Consider the following 24,284-nt stretch of genomic DNA (forward strand, 5'->3'; position numbering starts at 1 on the left):
AGTTTGGAGAGATTAAGTAATTTGCTCAAAATAGCATTTAGTGCTTAGCAAAACCAAGGCCCAAAGCCAAAACCTCTGATTCCTAGCTTTCAGTCTGTTCTGCTGAACCATGTGAGAACCTTGGCTTCTAAGTCCACAGTGTGCTGTTCTAGTCCTTGCTCACCTCTTACCTTCACACAATGAGCCAAGTAATTTAGATTCTCTGCACTTCTGTTTCTTAGAGTTAAATGTTATCTACTCTTCTTTCCTTATTGGATCAAATAAGGCAGTATATAAGAAAATAATTTATAAACTGAAATGTTGTATCTTTATGGAATCAAATGAGACAGAATACAAGAAAATATTTTATAAACTTTGAATTGCTATATAAATGTAAGGAATGTGTAACCACGGCTGACAGAATGAATTGACATTCCCAGGGCTTCATTTAAAAACATCCTTACAGTTACGCTTTTCTCTCTTTTTTCTGCAAGAAAAGATAAGGAATCCCTCCTTCTCTTCAGAATTAAAACTTCAACCTATAATTTAACATTAGACCAGCAAATATTTATCCCAGGCTTACTAAGATTCTATCAGTTCACTTAATCTTCATTATCACTGTACAGGTAAAGAACTAAGATCAAAAAAACTAAATAATTTACCCAGGATTATGAAAATTAAGAATCAGAACCCAGGAAGCCCTGTTTCAGAGCCTTTTCCATTAATTGCTGTGAAATATTAGCTACACAGTGATTCAGGCAACTTCTTTGTTTTCCCCTATTTCAGATATCTATACCTGCATAACAGTCTACCCCCAAATTAAAGGACTTAAAACCATTCCCCATATTTGCACATGATTCTGAAATCTGTACTGAAATCAACTGGGTGGTTCTTTTGATTTTGTCTGGGAGCATAGTTAAGGCTGAACCATTTCAGATGGTCTCTCATTCCCCAGGGTTCCTTCCACGTGATTACTTATCATTCAACCATTTGAGCTGGTCTCTAGTCCAAGTTTTTATAGCAGGGTGGATGGCTACCACAGGAGGACAAATCCTAGTGTACAAGTGCTTGCCAAGCCTCTGCTGGCATCACGCTTCTAAATGTCCCATTGGCCAAAACAAGTCCCAGCCCAGGAGTTGTAGGTCACTAGGGTGATCATTGCTTACCACGTTTTCTCTTTTCCCCTCTGTTTTCTCATTGGGGTTATTTATACTTTCCCCTAAGCATAAAAATACTTGAATGACCACATTTTAATACAAATAAAATTTTCCTGTGATCGTATCGTCCCCTTCCTCTCCTTTCTTTCTTAGAAACCCTCTTAAATGAGCGAACTACACTCACTGTCTTTACTTCATCACTATCTACTCCCCAGTCACTACAGACTGGTCCCCATCAACACGATTGCACCAAAACTACTTTCCACCAACTCTCCAGTAACCTCTATATTTCCGAAGGCAAAGGATAATTTCTTGGCCTTTTTTACTTTTACCTCTCTGTGATATTTAACACTTTTTTTTTCTTACATGACCCTCCTTTCTCTCACCCTTTGTATCTTTAGCTCTCCCCATCCTCAAATGGACCTAATTGTCTTCATTCACTAGGCTTCTGGCTCCTGCCCTCTGCTTCACTCATTATACAGCTTCTCATGCTAATAGCACCCAAACTATATCTTTAATCCCAAACTCTATCCTTACCTGCAGACACATTCACTCAAGCATATATCTATTCAAATTCAGCATGTCCAAAACTAAGTCATCACCTTTCTTCTAAGACCAGATCCTCCTCTTAAAATTTTTTATCTTAGTAATTAATACCACCATTTACCCATTTGCTCAAATTAGAAATGTGATAACCTAAGACTGTTTCTTCTCTTCTTCCCACAATATCCAATTAGTCATTAAATATTACCTGTCCTGCCTTAAAATATTCCTCAGAACTATCGAGTGGTATGCTGGCAAATTCTTCTATTAAGTTTATTGGGATGACATTGGTTAGCAAAACCATACAGCTTTTAAGTGTACAATTCAAAATGCTTGTAAATGTTTAACAGCCAGCTTTGGGGAGGGACGAGGAGAGATTGGGTAGCATTTGATGATTTCCATGATGTAATCCTCCCACCATGACTAATTTCAAACTATTAACAAGACATCACTGAACAGAATTGAGATCAGATGAGTATTAGCACATATTATATAGTGTTTCCACCCACATATGCAACCAGCACAAATAACTCAAAGAGAGCAACTAACAGTAAAATGTAGTAAAATAAGTATGAAGTAATGAGTTTTGAGTATTTACTTCCTTTGTTTGATATAATTAATTTAAGTAAATGTGTATATACTTGAATTTTTTTTAAATGGCTTAATTTATATTCAGCTCAGAAAATTCCTAGAAATTTAGCAATTGGCTCTCATGAGCCAGTACAAACTCAATCCATTCTACTCTTCTCCATCTCCAAAACCACAGCCAAAATTTAACCCTCTGATGACCTCATACTTTAATGTTGCAGTTTCTTCCTATTAAGTCTTTCTCTGGTCTATCCTTCATACATAACTGTCCCAAAGACTATTTTTACCATGCTACAAGTTTTTTCCTTTGGTGATTCCAGTAGAAATGTAATTTCTTTTTTTTATTCTATTTTTTCATTACTATTTCATCCCCTTATACCTCCTCCCCTCTGCAATCACCACACTGTTGTCCATGTCCACGAGTACTTTTTGCTTTTTGCTCCAGCTCTCTACCCCCCTAACCTCCCACCCTCAATAGCTGTCATCCTGCTCTCTATGAATCTGTCTCTATTTTGTTTGTTAGTTCAGTTTCTTCATTACATTCCACATATAAGTAAAATCGTATGGTATTTGTCTTTCTCTGACTGGCTTATTTCACTGAGCATAATGTTCTTCAGATCCATCCATGCTGTTGCAAAGTGTAAAATTTTCTTCCTTTTATGGCCAAGTAGTATTCCATTGGGTAAATGTCCCATAGTTGTTTTATCCACTCATCTACTGATGGATACTTGGGCTACTTCCATATCTTGGTGATTATAAATAATGTTGCAATGACATGGGGTGCTTATGTTTTTTCAAATTAGTGTTTTGGGTTCCTTGGGATGTATTCCCAGAAGTGGAATCACTGGGTCAAAAGGCATATCCATTTTTAATTTTTTGAGGTATCTTCGTACTGCTTTCCAGAGCGGTTGAACCAGTCTGCGTTCCCATCAACAGTGCAAAAGGATTCCTATCTTTACACATCCTTGCCAACACTTATGGTTTGTTGATTTATTGATGATAGCCATTTTGACAGGTGTGAAGTGATATCTCAGTGTGGTTTTAATTTTCATTTCTCTGAAGACTAGTGACATTGAGCATATTTTCATATGTCTATTGGCCATCTGTATGTCTTCTTTGGAGAAGTGTCTATTCTGGCTTTTTGCCCATTTTTTACTTGGATTGTTTGGGGGGTTTTTGGTGTTGAGTTTTGTAAGTTCTTTATAAATTTTGGATATTAACCCCATATCCGATGTATCAATGAATATGTTCTCCCATTCTGTAGGTTGTCTTTTTATTTTGTTGGTGTTTTCCTTTGCTGTGCAAAAACTTTTCATTTTGATATAATCCCATTTGTTTATTTTCTCTTTTGTTTCCCTTGCCTGGGGAGATATATCAGATAAAATGTTTCTATAAGCAATGTCCAAGGTTTTGCTACCTATATTTTCTTTTAGGATTTTTATGGTTTTCAGTTCAATATATAAGTCTCTAATCCATTTTGAATTTATTCTTGTGTGTGGCATAATAAGGTGATCTAGTTTCATTTTTCTACACATATCTGTCCAATTTTCCCAACACATTTTATTAAATAAACTGTCTGTAGACCATTGTATGGGCTTGCTTCCTCTGTTGAATATTAATTGACTATAAAGATATGGGTTATTTCTGGGCTCTCTATTCTGTTTCATTGATCTGTGTCTGTTTTTATGCCAGTACCATGGTGCTTTGATTACATAGCCTTATAGTACAGTTTAATATTAGGTAGCATGATTCCTCCAACTTTGTTCTTCTTTCTCAAAATCTCTGTTGCTATGTAGAGCCTTTTGTGATTCCATGTAAATTTTTGAAATATTTATTCCTGTTTTGTGAAATACAACATTGGACTCTTGATAAGAGTTGTGCTGAATCTATAGATTGCTTTGAGTAGCATGAACATTTTAATGATGTTAATTCATCCTATCCATGAACACAGTGTATGCTTCCACTTATTTGCATCTTCTTAAATTTCTTTCTTCAGTGTCATAATTTTCTGACTATAGGTCTTTTCCATCCTTGGTTAGATTTATTCCTAGGTATTTTATTCTTTTTTGAAGCAATTATGAATGGGATTGTTTTCTTAATCCTGTTAGTTTATTATTGGCATATAAAATGCAAATGATTTCTGGATATTAATTTTGTATCTTGCTAGTTTGCTGAATTCAGGTATCAGTTCTAGTTGTTTCTTGGTGGGATCTTTGGGGATCTCTACGTACAATATTGTGTCATCTGCAAATGAAGACAGTTTTATTTCTTCTTTTCTAATTTGGATGCCTTTTCTTTCTTCTTCTTGTCTGATTGCTATGGTTAGGACTTCCAGTACTATATTGAATAAGAGAGGTGGAAGCGGATATCCCTGTCTTCTTCTGTCTTAACAGGAACGCTTGTAGTTTTTGCCTGTTGAGTATGGTCAGTGTGTTTGTCATACATGGCCTTTATTATGTTTAAGTCTTTTCTCTCTATTCCCACTTTCCTAAGAGTTTTATCATGAATGGGTACTGGATTTTATCAAATGCTTTTTCTGCATATATTGATATGATCATGTGGTTTTCATCCTTCATCTTGTTTATGTGGTGAATCACACTTACTTTTATTTTAAGAATATTTTGTTGATTGTGCTATTACAGTTGTCCCAATTTTTTTCCTCCCCTTTTTCCCCATCCTCCCTACACCCACCCACCCTTCAGCATTCCCCCTGCTTAGTTCATGTCTGTGGGTTGTACGTATAAGTTCTTTGGCTTCTCAATTTCCTATACTATTCTTAACCTCCCTCTGCCTACTTTGTGCCTATCAATTATGCTTCTTATTCCCTGTACCTTTTCCCCCATTCTCCCCTTCTCCCTCTCCACTGATAACCTTCCAAGTGATCTCCATTTCTGTGATTCTGTTCCTGTTCTAGTTGTTTCTTAGTTTTTGCTTATGATTTTTAGGTTCAGTTATTGATAGTTGTGAGTTTGTTGTCATTTTACTTGACAGCAAGTTAGTCGTCAGTTTTTCTTTCTTTCTTTCTTTCTTACTTTAATCATGTTTATTCTATTACAGTTATCTCAATTTTTCCTCCTTTGCTCTCCTCCACCCATCCTACCCCGCCCCCCCTCCCACACTAAATTCCCACTCTGTTGTCCAAGTCCACGGGTAATTCCTACATGTTCTTTGTCTAGTCCCTTTTCTTTCTTTCCACCATTGTCCACTTTCCCCATCCTCTCTGGTCACTTTCAGTCTGTTCCATGTTTCCATGCCTGTGATTTATTTTGTTCATTTGTTTATTTTGTTGAGTAGAGTCCACTTATAGGTGAGATCATATGGTATTTGTCTTTCACCAACTGGCTTATTTCACTTAGCATAATATTCTCTAGTTCTACCCATGTCGCAAAAAGGAGGAGTTCCTTCTTTCTTTCTTTTTTCTCTTTAATGTAGATTGATTTTATTTATTTTTGTTTTTAAATGTCAAGATCCACTATAAAATATTAAAAAATTTAAATCCATTATAAAGTCTTAGCAATTAAGACAACATGACACCAGCACAGAAATAAGTAGATCAATGAAATAAAATGAGCATTCTAGAAACAAATGTATTATCTAACAATGTAATATATGATTAAATTGATATTTCAAATCAATGGGAAAAATAAGACTTATTCCACAAATAAGGTGCATGGGCCACTAGTACTTGAAATAAAACAAATATAGAGCCTTATTTCACACATTATACAAAAAATATTCAGGTGAGTTAAAAATCAATATGTAGAATCTAAGGAGTTTTAGGAGAAAGTATAAAATCCTATTTTTCTTACTCTGAAGTAAAATATTCAAACCCAGAAACTATAAAGTAAAATATTGACAATTTGCTATATTAAACATTTAGGACTACACAGTAACATACATATAAAAAAAAGTTAAAGGACAAGTAATAAAATAGGAAAATATTTGCAACACATGTAAAAAAGGGTTAATAGTTTTTTTTAGGGAAAAAATTCTGCAAACATTTAATCAAAAAATGCATAAAAAAACAAAAAGTAATTTAAAGCATTTTAAAAATAATAGAAATAGGCAAGAAATATACAAAAATAGGTTCAGTGTCAACAAGTAATAAGGTAATAATTAAAATAACACATCATTGTCACAATCAGATTAATAAGTATTAAAAATATTGGTAGTATCAAGTATTGGCGACTGTGAAAGGAACTGGGTATTAATAGACTCTCTTTTTTCATCTTCTTAAAGGTTATAATGCCCCTCTCTCGCTATTGTTCGATTGTTTTTTCCAGGAGATTTTTGCACAATTTAATTGTAATTCCAGATTGGTTCTGGGAGGAGGTCAATGTGACTTCCATTAGTTCCTCCACCATCTTGATTTTCACCTGAATCACATTTTTTGATTTGTGAATGCTGTACCAACTCTACATTCCCAGAATAATCCCACTTGATCATGAGGTATGTAATTTTGAGGTACTGCTGTATTTACTTCGCTAATATTTTGTTGAGGATTTTAGCATATCTGTTCATCAGGAATATATGCCTATAATTTTCTTTTTATGTAGTATCTTTATGTGATTTTGGACTTACGGTAATGCTGGCCTTGTAAAATGAGGTTGGCAGATTTCTCTCCTTTGGAATTTTTCTCCTTGAAATGTTTGGTAAAATTCACCTGTGAAGCCATCTGGCCCAGGACTTTTGTTTGTTGACAGTTTTTAAATTACTGCTTCAATTTCACTAGGGGCAATCTGTCTATTCAGATTCTCTGATTCTTCCTGATTTAGTTTTGGAAAATTGTATGTTTCTGGAAATTTATCTCTTTCATCCACATTGTCCAAGTTGTTTGCATACAGTTGTTCATATTATTTTCTTACAATGCTTTGTATTTCTTTGGTGTCCAGTATTTCTCCTCTTTTATTTCTGATTTTATTTATTTGGGTTCTCTTTTTTTTTCTCTTGATGAGTCTGGTTAAAGGTGTGTTCATCTTTTTTCTCTTTTCAGTGAACCAGCTCTTGGAATCATTGAAGTTTTTTGTCATTTTTTTCAGACTCAATTTTATTTATTTCCTTCTCTCTAGTCGCTTTAGGCTTTGTTTGTTGTTCATTTTCCTTTTTTCCTCATTTATTGCTTTTTATTTTATTTATTTATTTTTAATTATATTTTATTGATTATGCTACTACAGTTGTCCTGAGTTTCCCCTTTTTACCCCACTCTACCCAGAAACCCCCCACTCCCTCAGGCACTCCCCTACTTTGCTCATGTCTATGGGTCATGTGTGTAAGTTCTTTGGCTACTCCCTTTCCTATACAGCATTTTATATTCCCGTGACTATTCTGTAACTACCTATTTGTACTTCTTAATCCCTTCATCTCTCACCCATTCTCCCACACCCCACCTCCTATCTCTCTTTCTTTAATCATTGGCACTTTAATTAGGATGTGTCTTGGGGTGGGCCTCTCTGTGACAATCTTGTTTGGGACTCTGTGCTTCCTGGACTGGCATGTCGTTTCATTCACCAAATTAGGGAAATTTTCTTTCACTATTTTTTCAAATCAATTTCCAATTCTTTGCTCTTTCTCTTCTCCTTCTGGCATGTCTATGAAGCAAAAGTTGAATTGCTTAAAGTTGTCCCACAGGCTGCTTGTATTATCTTTGATTTTTTTGGATTCTCTTTTTCTTCTTGTTGTTCTAATTGGTTGGTTTTTGCTTCCTTATGTTCCAAATCATTGATTCGATATTTTCAGCTTCATCCACTCTACTATTGTTTCCCTGTAAATTGTTCTTTATTTCAAATAATGTATCCTTCATTACTGACTGAATCTTTTTTATGCTGTTAGAATCCTCACTAAATTCCTTGAACACCTTATAAACAGGGTTTTGACCTCTGCATCTGATAGATTGCTTATCTCCATTTAGTTTAGCTCTTTTTCTGGAGTTCAGATCTGTTCTTTCCTTTGAGCCATGCTTCCTTGTCCCCTCGTTTTGGCAGCTTTCTTGTGTTTGTTTCTATGTATTAGGTACAGCTGCTTTGACTCCGTGTCTTGGTAGTGTGGCCTAATGTACTCGGTGTGCTGCAGGGTCCAGTGGCACATCTTCTCCTTTCACCTAAACTGGGTACTCAAGGTGCGCCCTTTGTGTGGGCTGAGTACACCTTCCTCTTGCAGTTGAACTTTGGTTGCTGCTGGCAGATCAATGGGATTTACCCAGGCCAGTTAGCTTCAAATACTGACTGACCACTTACTTCCAAACTCCATCCTCCATATACAATCAGTTGTGCAGGGGAAGGGTAGTGCTCTGACATGATATGTAGCTGTCCACGTTGTTCGTTTTCTACTTTCTTTAAGTATAAGGTTAGATTGTTTATTTGATCTTTTTCTCTCTTTTTTTTTTTGAGATAGCCATTTATATTTACATTTATGGTGATTATTAATAGATATGTATATTGTCATTTTATTTATAAACTATTTGCCTCTTTCTTTTTTTTCTTTTTCTTCTTCTTCTTCTTTTTAAAGCAAGCTCTTTACCATTCGTTGCAGTAATGGTTTGGTATTAACAAACTCCTTTAGCTTTTTCTTTTCTGGGGAGCTGACTCTCCTTCAATTTTATGATAGCCTTGCTGGGGAAAGTAACCTTGGTTATAGGTCTTGTCTTTTCATCACATTGAATATATCATGCCAATCCCTTCTGGCCTGAAATGTTTCTGTTGAGAAATCAGATGACAGTCTAATTGGAACTACCTGCTTTTCTCTTGCAGTGTTTAGGGTTCTCTTCTTGTCTTTAAGCTTTGCCATTTTAACTATCATGTGTCTTGGTATAAGCTTCTTTGGGTCCATCTTGTTTGGGACTCTCTACCCCTTCCAGAATTTGTGTGTCTTTTTTTTTCACCAGACTAGGAAATTTTTCAGTCATTATTTCTTCAAATAGGTTCTCAGTCACTCGTTCACTCTCTTCTCCTTCTGGTATTACCACGATGCAGATGTTATTATACTTCCTGTTGTCCCAAAGGTGTCTTAAACTCTCCTCATTCCTTGAAATTCATTTTTTCTTTTTGTTACCCTGCTTGGGTGATTTTTTTCTACCTTGTCTTCCAAATCCCTGATTCAATCCTATGCTTCATCTAGCCTAGCATTTATTCCTTCCAGTGATATTATGTATTTCAGATATTGTGTTCTTTATTTCTTTTTTTAGATGTATTTATGATTTTTTTATTGTTCTTCTATTACACTTGTCCTAATTTTTCCATTGCTTTTCCCTGTTCCACCCATCCCCCCTCCTACAGTCAATCCCCACCCTGTTGTCCATGTGCGTGGGTCATTTATACCTGTTCATTGATTAGACCCTTCCCCTTCTTTCCCCCTATATCCCCCTTCCGCGTCCCCTCTGGTCCATGTCTGTCTGTTCCATGTTTCCATGCTTCTGGTTCTATTTTGCTCATTTGTTTTGTTCATTAGGTTCCTCTTATAAGTGAGGTCATATGGTATTTAGCTTTCACTGCCTGGCATATTACACTTAGCATAATGCACTCCAGTTCCATCCATGATGTCACAAAATGTAGGAGTTCCTTTTTTCTTTCTGCTGTATACTATTCCATCGCATAAAAGTACCACAGTTTTTGATCCATTCACTTACTGTGTTTATTATTTATTTATTTAATTTTTATTGTTCAAATACATTTGTCTCCATTTTCCTGCCACCCCTTTCCCCTGCCCCACCCACCCCCACCTCCTACCCTCAATCCTTCCCCACTTTGCCTTTGTCCATGGGTCCTTTATACTGTTCCTTGATTTGACCCTTCCCCTTCTTTTCCCCGTTACCCCTCCCTCCTTCCCTCTTGTTACTGTTGGATTCTTTTATCTTTCAATGTTGCTGGTTATATTTTCCTTGCTTGTTTGTTTTGTTGATTAGATTCCACTTACAGGTGAGATCACATGGTATTCGTCTTTCGCCTCCTGGTTTATTTCACTTAGCATAATGCTCTCCAGTTCCATCCATGCTGTCACGAAGGGTAGTAGCTCTTTCTTTCTTTCTGCTGTGTAGTATTCCATTGTGTAAATGTACCATAATTTTTTGATCTGCTCAATTCCTAATGGACACTTTGGTTGCTTCTAGCACTTGGCTATTGTAAATTGTGCTGCTATGACTATTAGGGTACATAGGTTCTTCTGAATTGGTGTTTTGGGATTCTTATGATATAATCCCAGCAGTAGAATTGCTGGGTCAAAAGGCAGTTCCATTTTTAGTTTTTGAGAAAATTCCAAACTGTTTTCCACAGTGGCTGCACCAGCCTGCATTCCCACCAACAGTGGACTAAGATTCACTTTTTCCACAGCCTCGCCAGCATCCATTGTTTGTTGATTTGTCTACGATGGCCATTCTGACTGGTGTGAAGTGGTATCTCATTGTGGTTTTAATGTGCATTTCTCTGATGGCTAGTGATGCTGAGCACCCTTTCATATGTCTCTGGGCCCTGTGTATGTCCTCCTTGGAGAAGTGTCTGCTCAGGTCCCTTGCCCATTTTTTAATTGGATTGTTTGTCTTCCTGGAGTGGAGCCACGTGAGTTCTTTATATATTTTGGAGATCAAACCCCTGTCTGAGGTATCATTGGCAAATATATTTTCCCATAGAGTTGGTTCCCTTTTCATTTTGCTGATATTCTCTTTAGCCATGCAGAACCTTCTTATTTTCATGAAGTCCCATTTGTTTATTCTTTCCTTTATGTCCTTTGCTCTAGAGGACATACCGGTGAAAATATTGCTGCATGGGGTATCTGAGAGTTTCCTGCCTATATTCTCTTCTAGGACTCTTATGGTATTGTGACTTATATTTAAGTTTTTTGTCCATCTTGAGTTTATTTTTGGCATCATCCTAATCCCAAACCCAGATAAAGACGCAACAAAGAAAGAAAACTACAAGCCAGTTTTGCTGATGAACATAGATGCTAAAATCCTCAACAAAATATTGGCAAACTGCATCCAGCAATACATTAAAAAGATCATCCACCACGATCAAGTGGGATTCATCCCAGGGATGCAAGGATGATTCAATATTCACAAATCAATAAACATAATACATCACATAAACAAAAAGAAAGATAAAAAACACATGATCATATCAATAGATGAAGAAGAAACATTTGATAAGATACAGCATCCATTTATGATAAAAACACTCAGCAAAGTGGGAATAAAGAGGGCATACCTTAGCATAATAAAAGCCATATATGAAAAACCTACAGCCAACCTCATACTTAATGGGCAAAAGCTAAAGTCTTTCCCACTAAGATCAAGAACAAGACAACATTGTCCCCTTTCACCAGTTCTATTCAACATACTATTAGAAGTCCTAGCCACAGAGGTCAGACAAGAAAAAGAAATAAAAGACATCCAAATTGGAAAGGAAGAAGTAAAACTATTATTGTTTACAGATAACATGATACTGTCCAGAGAAAACTTCATAGACTCCACCAAAAAGCTGCTCAACCTAAGAAGTAATTTTGGCAAAACAGCAGGATACAAAGTCAATATTCAGACGTCAAAGGCATATTTGTACACCAACAATGAAATATAAGCATAAATTAGGGGAAAAGGTCCCATTTGCTATAGCAACAAGAAAAATAAAGTACCTAGGAATAAATTTATCCAAGGAGGTAAAAGACCTGTACTCAGAAAACGACACAACGCTGAAGAAAGAAATTAAGGAAGACACAAATAAATGGAAGTATATTCCGTGTTCATTTATTGGAAGAATTAACATCATCAAAATGTCCATATTACCCAAATCAATTTATAGCTTCAACGTAATCCCTATTAAAATACCAATGACATATTTCACAGATATAGAACAGACATTTCAAAATTTATATGGAACCATAAACGACCCCAAATAGGCACAGGAATTTTGAAAAAAAAAAAGAACAAAGTAGGAGGAATCACAACACCTGACATCAAACTATATTACAAGGCCACTGTAATCAAAAGTCTGGTTCTGGTATAGGAACAGGCACATAGATCAATGGAACAGAATAGAGAGCCCAGAAATAACCCATGTCACTATTATCAATTTATAGTCAACAAAGGGGGCAGAAGCAAAAAATGGAATAAAAATAGCCTCTTCAACAACTGGTGTTGGGAGAGCTGGACAGCTACATGTAAAAAATTGAAATTCGACCACCAACTTACACCATATGCATTTTTTTTCTGACTAGTTCTTTTTTACAGTTTCCTATGTCTTTTTTTCATTCTTTGGAGTATCCATATAATCGTTACTCTAAACTCTCTATGATAAATTGCTTGTCTCCCTTTCATTTAGTTCTTCTTTTGGAAGGTTCTCTTGTTCTTTCACTTGTGGCCTGCCTCTTTGTCTCCCCATTTTCACTGTCTCTTTGTGTTTGTTACTATGTATTAGGCAGTTCGACAAAGATTCTGGTGCAGCCCCGTGTCAGATACAACCCGGGCAACCTGTTTGGAGCTATCAGCAATCCACAGTTATGGCTCCCGCTGCACAACCTGTTTGTGTGCAGAAAGAACTAGGCTGCACACCAATACTGGCTTTTACTAGCACCAGGCCCGGGGAACGGTCAGCTAAGTCTCAGGCCTCCCAGAGATCCCCTTTAGTTGTTAAATTTAATCACTGTGTTAACCTCCAATTTTACTCTGCAGCAGCCTGGCTTAAGCTCCACAGGGTGCAGCAGAGTAATTCCTGTGGGGCTATTGCTTCTCCCCAGGCTGACACCACCTGGGGGGGAGTGCTCTTCTGAGAAAGATGGCTTCTGCAGTATGAGGAATGACTCAGCACAAGGATCCTGGTGGCTGTTCTTTCAGTTCTCTCCCCAGAGCCACCATCCCCAGACTCTCCTGATGTATCTCTAGTCCACTCTGCCCTCCCTCTGCTGGAGCCCAGGGTAAGTAGATGCAAACGGAATTTTGTGTCTTGGCCCTTTAAGAGGCTCTCTGCACCTCCAGCTATCTCTCCCTGGTAGACAGAAACCCTGCTGCTTTTCAGAGCTGTATGTTATCCTGGTTCCTTTCCTGGCTCTGGTGCTGTGGGCTGAGGAGCTCAGCTTGGGGTTTAGACCCCACACTTCCCAGGGGGAATCCCCCGTCTGCTGAAACATCCCTCAGGACCTTCGGCTGCTGCCCGTAGGAGCTCAGACAGCCTTCTCCCTCCACACTCCCTACCAGTCATGTTTTGGTGAAGTGGTTTCTTCTATCTGTCCTTGGTTATTAGGTTTCTCTCCTGCTAGTATTCAGTTGGTTATTCAGGATGATTTCTTTACAATTTAGTTGTAATTCCAGATTGGTCCTGGGAGGAGGCTACTGTAGCTTCCACTTACTTCTCTGCCATCTTAGATCAGCCTGGAAATTTAAGTTCTATGCTTTTGATTTGTTTAGTCTATATAAAACATTATTGAAAGGTATTTTTGATGTCATATAACCCAACCAATTTTCTTTAATCTGTCTTTCTTCTCCCAATGCTAAAAAAAAAATGTTTATTTGCCACAAATACAAAACCTTAACCCTTACGATGTTTGGAACCTCTTATTTAAAAACTCAAAGTGAATTCTGAGTTTCTTTCAATACTGGTTTGGAGTGTTTGTTTTTAACCTTCCCAACATCTTTGTGTAAGAGATAAATGGAGATCTTTATTTGCAAGAGAGCTGAGAAAATACCAGAACAGGAGCCAAGAAAGCTGGGTTCCAGTCCAATCCCCTTTTTAACAGCTCTTTGACCTTGAGCATGGCTAGTCACAGCCTTTCTAGGCCTGTGCATCTGCCTTGTCAATGGTGCTGTTGCAATGATCAAATAAGATAATATTCTATTTATAAATTTGTTGATAAACCCAAGGAACTTTGATAATATAAACTTTTAGTATCTGTTATATGTCATTACTAGATTTAAATAATGTTTATTTAAGGGTATAAATGCTGTAACACACATTTCACTCTTAGTACTCTGAATTTTTACTTATTATAAATACTCATTTTCAGAGCAGTCCCTTAGAATTAAATTTAAAACTTCAAGCAGAGTACGTGTTATTTTTATTAAAACTAGAATAGATTAGTTATTTAAGGTTATAAATGATTTGAGTTTTTTTCCCCACATTCAATCCTAGATCACCCTGTATATGCAGCTTTACTCTCCCTTTTTTCAAAAGCACTGTTTCCTAGTTTAGGTGTTTACCTTGTGAGGCTCCAATAGTGATATAGGTGAGAATGAGTTCTTATTTGTTGATAAGGATGTCTGTGCTAGCAACCATAGCCTCTTTTGCTTCAATAAAAACTTTATTTGCTAATGAAGTTAGAACCAAATACCCATAGTAATGTCTATGTGTCCTAAAGAATAAAAAAATAATAATAAATAAGGCAAATATAAATCAGATGAAGAAATGAAAACCTCTGTTAATTAAATGGGATTGACAAAACATGCACATATTTTCATTCCCTACTAAAATTCCAGTATAATAATAAGAAAAGAAAAATTATAATAGAAACTCACAATGACAAAGAAAAAAGAGAAGACAGAAAAAAAATAAAAGATACTAGCAAATTTTTAGAAGATAGATAGTAGCTGGAAGAACAGGGAAAACTTAAACCTAAGGATATTCAGAGACAGTTACCATAAACACAGAAGCCAATTCACATGGCAGAACGCAGAAATGTTTCCGGAAATGGAGGCACTGGGTAATTTGGAAGACGAAGTGAGGGTAGAAGTTGAAATCAGGAGGATTGAATAAAAGCTTATCAGATAAACAAACATGAGATCTATCCTTGTGCCTGTACAGCCAGTGTACTTCACGCCCATTTCACCTGAAGCGGGAAAGAGAAAGTTATCCCCTGGCTCTGACAGATAGGCACAATGGAGGGTAGTATGTGGTGCCACCCAGAAACCTGAGGGACTAAGTGAGAGTCAGTTTATGCAATGAGAGATCTCCAGTCCCTTCGCTCCATTTCATAGAATACTTATACCAAGCTTATACCCACCTCCCCAAGGTAGGAGATATGATCTTCTCTAGAAAAACAGTATCTCCCCAAGAGAAATATCTGACAATGACATTTAGTGTGCCCTATCAAAACTATTAAGTTCCTGCCTCAGCCCTTCCATGAAAGCTCTCCAAGGTGACAAGTCTGCCCATGAGACCTCTGATTGGCTTTTAGTGACTCACTACTAAATATTACTGGACAATGAAAGACATTAGATATCTGAGAAAAGCTTTCAATGTGCAAAATAAAGACCAAAACAAACAAACCAGAAAATGAGGGATAATACAGGGATTACCCCTTACGATGTTTGGAACTAGACATCTATTCTAGACCTAGGATTGAATGTGGGGGAAAAATCTCAAATCATTTATAACCTTAAATAACTATTCTATTCTAGTTTTAATCTATTCTATTTTTGTTACCCTTAAGGGATAACAAAAAATGCTGAGTGCTGAGAAAATTTTCCAACAGATTAATATCCTCCAAAAGATGAGTATATATTATACTAATGAAAAAGAAGAGAATAATATTAAAAGGGGGGTCATAAGGAAATAAGAAATTAAAAGCATATGAGCAAAATGTTTTAAAGTCAATAGAAGAAATGAAAGATAAAATTGAGGAAGTTTCCCATAATAATAGAAACAAGATGGAAAAGAGGAGAAAAAGTAGTAAGTTAATTAAAGAATCTTTCCAAGAATTCTGACATTTAACTAATATGAATTTCAGAAGGAAAAGACACATTTTTTAAATTATAAAGGCAAAAATTATCAAAGAACTAACAGATAAATTCTCCCAGAACTGAAATATATAAATTTCCAAATTCAAAGGGCTTAATCGGTGCCTAAAATAAGTTAAAATGAACACAAACTAAGGCAGAGATTGCAATATTCAGAACACTGGGGATAAATAATAAAACAGAAGCAAAGGATAAAAACGGTTCTCACTAGAAATAACCTGGGAAACTGACATTGGAGTTCTCACTAGCAACTCTGGAAACCAGAAGAAAATGAAACATGCTTTAAAATTCAGAGAAAAAATAATAATTTCATACTAAAATTCTATGCCCAGCCAAACTATGCATCAAGTGAAGAAAAATGCAGGTGTTCTTCTGATATGCAAAGTCTCAAAAATGTTGTCTCCTCTATGACTGTTTCTCAAGAAGCTTCTGGAGGACATGCTCCATGAAAATGAGGGAAAGCATCAAAAAATATGTATATGACACCCAGAAAGCAAGAACTCAAACACAAAAGATGAGTGCTGGTGGCTATTTCCACGGTGCTGGTGGCTAGAGATCCCAGGAGAAAATCTGTCAAATGGAGCAAGAGAAATGACACTCTGGCAGGGACCTCCAAGGGGCTGATGGGACTGGGGGGGTTTCTTTGTAAGTTCTTTGTTGTGGTTTTATTATTGTTACTGTTGTTATCCTATTAAAAGTAATTTTTAAATTTTGTTTGGAAAACTTAGGAAGTGTAAATGATGGGTACATGAAAAAATACATTAAAAAGGGAGGAAATTTCTAGGTCCAGGCAAAATCAAAATATTGTTCAAGAAATTTAATTATAATTCAACACAAAACAGATTGCCAGATATGATGAATATTTACACTGTCATAAATGTTAAATAATGATTTAAATAAAACTTGTGAGCCCTAGCTGGTGTGGCTCTGGGGATCGAGCGCCAGCCTGCGAACCAAAGGGTCTCTGGTTCAAGTCCAGTGCAGGCCAGATCCCCAGTAGCAGGTCCACAAGATGCAACCACACATTGATGTTTCTCTCCCCTTCTTTCTCCCTCCATTCCCCTCTCTAAAAATAAATATTTTAAAAAAAGAAAAGAGAAGACTTGTGATACAATTATTTTAGAAAGAGAGGGAAGGGGAAGGAGGAAGAGTTCGTATATGTGTGGACGTGCATATGTTGTGTGTGTGTGTGTGTGTGTGAAGTGATAGTAGTTACAGTATTAAATCAGTAGAATAATGCATAGTGTAGTATACTTTTAAATATAGCATGTTAAGCATGTTAGTTAGAAATATTGAGGTAACTAGCAGTAGAAACTACCCATTTTCTTTATAAACATCAAAGTGAAATTTAAAACTCTGTGGATGCATTAATGTATAAAACTATGATTGCAAAAAGTAATTTAAAAGTGTTATCTACTATTTCTGGGAGATTCAGAGGCAGAAAAATCTCTACTAAGGGCTAAATACTGTATCTGCAATCTCAGTCAGAATTCAGACTACCAGGCTTAGGATACTGTGCCAGCAAATGTAGATGGTCCACTCCTTCTATGGGAGTTCAATTTACTTAGCCTCTCAGCCTCACTTCTTTCATCTCAAAACTGAAAAGGTTAGTTTGGAACTAACTAAACTCAAATGCAACGCAAATAGCAAAAGGGAAACGCACCGGGTACAAATGCCCGCATCCCTTATACAGGATAGTCTCTTCTCAAATCGAGCCAACTGTCGGGATGAAAGTCTGTTGCTGCTAAGAGGGCCAATATTTCAACAGAAACTGCAAATATGCATTTTTAACATGAAATCTCCAGGTTTTTAAACACTAATTTAAAATACACAGTGCCTATAAAACCCATTGGCAGGCCACCACCAACTCAGATTGCCAACAAGATATTGCCGCTTCTAAATTAGGTGAACACTGATGGTCCCTTCAGGGCAGTGCAATGTCTCATGATTAAAAATCTTCACTGAATGTAAGAGCTTCTTTACCACCAGAGAGGCATTTTTTTAAACACCTGTTATTAAACACCTATTTACTTATTTTATTGTATAAACATTTATCCAGCACTTATATTCCAGGCACTATTCATAGCATTCCAAAATATTAATGTCATTGAATTGTTATAACTTTGTAATGAGGTAGGAGCTATTTTGACCCTATCAATGGGAAAGATGTTAATTAATTACCTAAGGTCACATGGTCAGTACAATCAGAGCATGGCTTTGCTCTGAGACTATGTTTTTAATCCACACAGGTTCTTTCTCTTCTTTGCTAGGTACTGTTTGGGCATGGGGGAGGTAGCAAAGCACATAAGAGTGTGCCTAGAAAAAAGTTCTGGAAAGACATGTCAAATGTTAATGTTTTCCTGTGTGGGTAGAATTATAGATAATATTTATTATTTTGCATACATTTCTGCATTTTCTAAATTCTCTGTAGTAAAGACATTTAAAATTATAACTAGAATACTATATATTTTTAAAAGTACAGTATCTTTTACAATGCTTATAATAATAAAAGCATAGACAGTTAAAGCTTAAAGGAAGAGCTGGAAGAAGACTTTGGTCTCCCTTACTTTAAGTCAGTTTTTTTTCCTTAGCTGTGTTTCTGATGCATAGTGCATTCAGCATAATGTGATAAAGAGATGACTCTTCTGGAAAACAGCCTTGATCAGGACCTACTTCTGATACTGGGAAGCTCTGCACCTTCAAACAAGTCACTTAACCAATCTGCGCTTTAGTTTTCTCTTTTGTAAAATTAGAGAACTATTTGGTATTTGGTAACGTCCATTTACAACGTTTCATGATTCTATGTATTACACTAACTAAACGGCAAATGATTCTGAGGTTGACACTAGAATACCAGTTTATTAGCTTGAAAATAAAATGAAATGACACATGGACAAAAAATAATAATAAAATACCTTATTAGTTCACTTTGCGATTTTATCTTCACTTTGAACACACAAGGCTTAAGACGCAAGATTTGCATAGAGCTTTCATTCAAGGACGCACCATCCTAAACAGAGACTGCTTCCACCAAACGTAGATGGGCCAAAATATCAGGAGTCCTTCTCACAGGGGAAGAACTGGAGAAAAGACATTAATCTGTCTTTTCAGACATGTTAGCCCACAAAGACAGCAATCACTTTTAATTACAAAGGACAGTATTAAGCTTGGTATGTGCTAACGTTATATTTTAACCTTTCATAAGGAAACTTACCCACCACTGCTCATTATTTTCTTGGTTCACAGGTCTTGAAAGCATGAAGACTGTGCTCTTTTTCCTGTCCATTTTGGGAACTGCAGCTGCAATCCCGGTAAACATTCTTTTTTCTGTGATTACATCTCTCCCTCCTGACATTTAGCTTAGAAATCCTCCATTTAAAAGAAAACGTTCTTATATAGTGGTTTTAAACTTTATTTTAAATTTTAATCATATTTTTTTTTGCCCAAGCAAGGGATGAATGACTAAAAAAATTGAGATAAGGTACTTTTTAAAAAAGATTTCTTTCAAAACTATCAGATTCTATAAGACACATGAAATATGTAGCTAAAAGTGTTGATTATCAGTTTATTAGCCAGGACATATGCCCAAATACCACAGAGAGCTGCAAGAAATAAATTCTTCTATGGAAACTCATCACATAAGTACGAGAAATCTAAGGAACTCATATGAGAAACCTTGGAGTGCACATCCACACTCTCCAGCAGCCTTTTCTTCAAAATCAAATGCAAACTGGATGAGAAATTCTGAGTCTGTGATAAAAACAAGCCAATGGCTTAGGGACAGGAAATGTACGGTAACCATAAAACAGTTTTTAATTCATCCTTTGGGGTTTGTCCAACTAAACATGATAAAAGCAGACAGCACTAGAACATTCTTTTCCTCAGTCAGATATAAGGCCCTCCCATATACACAGCAATAAATCAGCCTTACAAATCAAATCATTTGAGACATGTCAGCAGCCTCTAAGTAATGTGAAAGTTTATACACATACAGACACGGTTGGATAATCATTTGAACGTCCCCCAAAGATACATATCATCCATCCTTAATCACACTAAAGCATTTGTGTATTTTTTTTCTTTTTCACCAATTGGAGGAATAAGGCTTTTTTAAATAAAGAAAGCAATTTATCTTTTGTCCCTCCTCTCCCTCCATCTCTATGTCTAAGATTCTATCTTTGCTTTTTAGGTAACCTGGTGGGTCGCTTCTGGTTGACAGATGTGTCAGGGAAGACGAACACCATGCCTCCGGGGCCAAGCAGCCCTTAGGAAACAGAATTTATGACCACTGCTAGGAATCATGTTTAAGTTGAAATCATACACTGTCCTCAGAAATTACAAGCATGGGGGAAATTATGTTCAGCACAGAAAGGAGCTCCCACAGAACCATTGTTTTCTCCTGAAAATGTGTCTTCCCCTCACAGCTGTTGCTGCTATCTAAACAGGCAGCAAACACGTCTGTGGACAAAATGTTTGAATGACATGCCTGCATATAGACACATTCCAGATGTTTCCATTTTAGGACAATTTGTTATCACGTGGACACAGGAAGTGCTCAAAATGCCTTCTCATAGATTTACCTATTAGAAATCTTGTATAATTTCCCCCTCCTGCCTGAGTTTTCCAAAAGTCAGTTGATTGATTTTGTGCGGTTAGAAGATGCCATGCAGATTTCCAGAGGGTATATTGCTATAAATATAGGTATGAGCATAATGATGAAACAATTTCATTTTCAGAATATCTCTGAAAGAAAATAAGCTGCCATGTTCTTGTGCATTTTTCCATTTTGAGGAGGGGACACTGAAGAGGAAAGAAGCAGAGAGAAGGAGCAATTCTCCATTAATAAGCCTAAAATCTCCTACCTCCATTGACTTATATGGTGCTCCTGCCAGCAACTTGCCAACCTGGTCGTCATTCTTTCCCCTCTGAAAAATAACTTCTTTGAAAATATTTTAAAATATTATCACTCTTCTTAGTTGAAAAGATAATAAAAGCAAGAGAACCAACCAAATCTAAAATAAATCCTGTACTCCAAGCCTTTCTTTATATTGCACAATCAGTATTACAGGACCTGCTAATGGAGTAAAGGCAAGTCAATCCAAATAGAATTGAATTTTATACTTGTACCTGGCTCTGATATCTGAGTGTCCACAGCATCTCTTAAATAAAGATTCATGGTGAATACCTGCCTAAGATATCAGGCAATTTATATTATTACCACTGCATGATATTACTACTAGCTATAGTAATTTTTCACTTAAGTAACTAACTCCCTAAAATTTATAAAATATTTTAATATACATAACCTTATCTTGATATTTCTGTTCATCTGGAGAGAAGTCAGGGTAGAGATGAACAAAAAGACAGACAGATAGTAAATAGGAGAGTCACCTTGAAGGGAGGTGACTTATCTCAACTTCTCCATCAGGCCTCCAATCTTGCTAGAAATAGATGGAGTCAAATACATCATAGCTACCCTTTCATATTAGACTTGGTGCCTCGTTCCACAGCTTTTAATTAGTTGACATTAAATCGATTTTATTAAAAAGTTTCTTGTTGGATACAGGATGATAGCACTAAGAAAGTAAACAAATATTGAATAAAAGGTTTATAACCTTTCTGTTAATTATCAGTGTTTAATTAACTTAAGAAAATGTACAATGCTATACCCTATGAAAAACATACAAAGCTATGCCATATGGTTAATTTAACTTCAACTTTCTTCTTAAACAATATGTTTCAAAATTATAGTGTGAATGCTTAATAAAAATTTTAAAAACACAGAAAATAATTCCAAAACTCAAAAGTTAATTTTGCTGTATTTCCACCCAGTTTCTGCATATATAACTTTTGTTAAACATGATTGAGATTCTGTTCTTGCTTAAGATTATATTTTGAAAATTTGTATTCATAGAAATTCTAGAGAATATCTTTTTATTAATGTTAGAAATAAAGTGTATTTCTACTAATAATGATGACAATGAAAGACTAAAAATTTTAAACACTAACAAATGTACACAATAATACAAACTAGTTTTTAATTTTTCAGACAAATGCAAGGTTCTTACCTGGTCATTCCCACCCAACTGCTGATTCCTTGAGTTCTGTAACACAGGATGAAATGTTAGTAACACCTGACGGCACTACAGTACCCATTTTAAGGGCTGAAAATGAAGAAAATGAAAAGGAAACTGCAGCATCTGTAGAAGACCATCCTAACAGTAAGGTAAAAGTCACATGGTTATGCTAACATAATTTCCAAATTCTCCAAAGGTTTCCATTTCAAAGAATAGTCAAAGAGATTACTTCATTCTCGTCTCAATTCAGTTTCTTTAAAGATGACCATATCAACTGCCTCCAATCGCTAGAAGAATCATTTTACTTCTTGGGTTAAGGTGCTATATAATTGTTTCATTTCACAAAATTCAAACTCAAGTAAAACTTGTAGCTATAGAATGTGAAGAACATTCTATAATATAAGTTTAATTATATAATATACAATTATATAACTTTTCTAAGTTTACCAATTATATGAAGAAAAAGAATAAATATTAATTGTTGGCTTATGAATTACAAATGTAGCATATATATAAAAATAAAATTACCACTTGTTTAAAAATAAACCTTTTTTTTTAAGGCTGAAAAATCCTCAGTACAAAAGTCAAAGGAGGAAAACCATGACCAGTCAGCAGATCAAGACCAGAGTTACAGCGAAGAGTTGGGATTACAGGATCAAGAAGAGGAAAGCGAAACTGACTTAAGTGAGAATTTGGAGTACACACCAACTGAAGGTACATTGGACCTAAAAGAAGATATGAGTCAGCCTCAAAAGAAAAAACTCCCAGAGAACATTGATTTCCTTGCTCCTAATATTAGTTTCATTATAGATTCTAACCAAGAAGAAAGCATCACAACGACAGAAGAAAACCTAGTAGAGCTTATAATTGATTTACATCCTCAGTTGAACAGAAGCAGCAAACACAATGAAGACCTAAGTGATCAAGAAAACCAACAGCAGGATCCAAACATTCCCAGTGGAGAAGAGAAAGGAGAAAAACAGCCAGGTACAGTTGACACCCACAGTGATAACCAAGAAAGGGAGAGAGGATTTTCCCCGGAGCATTCTAACAGCAAGCAGGAAGAAGACAGTACCCGATCTGATGATATTTTGGAAGAGTTGAATCGACCAACTCAAGCAAGCAAGATGCAAAAAGATGATTTTGAGCAGGTTCACCAAGAACAAGAAGAGGATAACTCCAATGAAGAAACGGAAGAGGAAACTGTTTCAAAAATCAAGTACAATCAAGATTCTGAATGGCAGGGCCAAGAGGAAAAAGTTGGCCTTGAAGTTATCAGTAACCCTGAGGAGAGGGAGAAAAAGACTGTTTCTGAGGCTTTGCTCCTAGAGCCTACTGATGGTGGTGATGATGGCCCCAGACACAGCACAAGTGATGACGACCTCACCCCAGGCGAGGCCTTCCAGGTGGATGAGAGAGCTACTTCCAATTACTATCACATCAAACATGAGGAGCAAAGAGAAAGGGCACAGGAGAGTGAGAATGTAGGTACCAGTGAATCTGGAGAATCCCAAGGGATGAGATTATTTATGATGATGTTTATCTGATAAAGCAGCTAGTTTTGTCAAGAAACAGCCATGACCTTTCTCTGTGCTCTTCCAATCTCCTGTACTTCTCTCTCTCAGCACATTACTAAATACATGACAGTTAATTTTCCTCTGCATCTCCATCAATACACTGAAAATGCTTTATTTGTGTTCCCCTAGAAAGCAAACCCTGAATTTCAGTGCTTTTTTTTTTTTTAAGTTCAGGGAACAAAGAAGAGTAGAGAAGTTATACAGGGAAGGAAAGGAAGCTAACCAAAGGAACCTGAGGAAAGCTATGTAAAGCACATTCCTCTACATGGTCCCATGTGGACAATGAAGGAGCTGGGCATTTACACAGGTTGAGAATTGCCAGGAGGGGTGTTAATTCCCTAGAACTTGAAATCTGTCCTTTGAGCAGGTCTAATAGAATTCCATGGCTTTGAAGCCACAAAGACGCAGATGCCAGCAGTTGCAAGTCCCTGGAGCTAACGAGAATGGGACTCTGCCGGGTATGGGGGCGGGAATCCTGACAACTGCTGCTCTCATGCCTTGTCAGTGTCATGTCATATCAATTTGAATTAGCAAGGTCTGCAAAATGCTCTAACATAATAAGAGATCCAGCAATGTTTGTTAATTTAGCCTTAAAGATTAAGAAAGACTTCAGCTACAACTTATTAAGAAACACACAAAATGGTAAATGGGATAC

The 24,284-nt window shown here is 36.4% G+C and overlaps 1 protein-coding gene across 2 annotated transcripts in view; it reads left to right on the forward strand.

Annotated features, from left to right (window-relative positions):
* SPARCL1 (SPARC like 1) overlaps positions 1 to 24,284 on the forward strand; it is a 51,943-nt gene that overhangs the window by 16,239 nt on the left and 11,420 nt on the right. Inside the window, exons 2-5 of one of the 2 annotated variants that reach the window (XM_054591760.1) lie at positions 19,222 to 19,286; positions 22,025 to 22,201; positions 22,613 to 22,766; positions 22,863 to 23,536. In XM_054591760.1, coding sequence (XP_054447735.1) covers positions 19,233 to 19,286; positions 22,025 to 22,201; positions 22,613 to 22,766; positions 22,863 to 23,536 — 1,059 coding nt within the window. In that variant the 5' untranslated portion in view covers positions 19,222 to 19,232. Of the gene's footprint in view, positions 1 to 19,221; positions 19,287 to 22,024; positions 22,202 to 22,612; positions 23,537 to 24,284 lie in introns of both variants that reach the window. The other variant, XM_054591759.1, reaches the window with a different exon arrangement.

This window comes from Pteronotus mesoamericanus, unplaced genomic scaffold, assembly GCF_021234165.1.
Source record: "Pteronotus mesoamericanus isolate MK-2021 breed Mesoamerican mustached bat unplaced genomic scaffold, CSHL_Meso_final scaffold_232, whole genome shotgun sequence".
NCBI classification, from domain to species: Eukaryota; Metazoa; Chordata; class Mammalia; order Chiroptera; family Mormoopidae; genus Pteronotus; species Pteronotus mesoamericanus.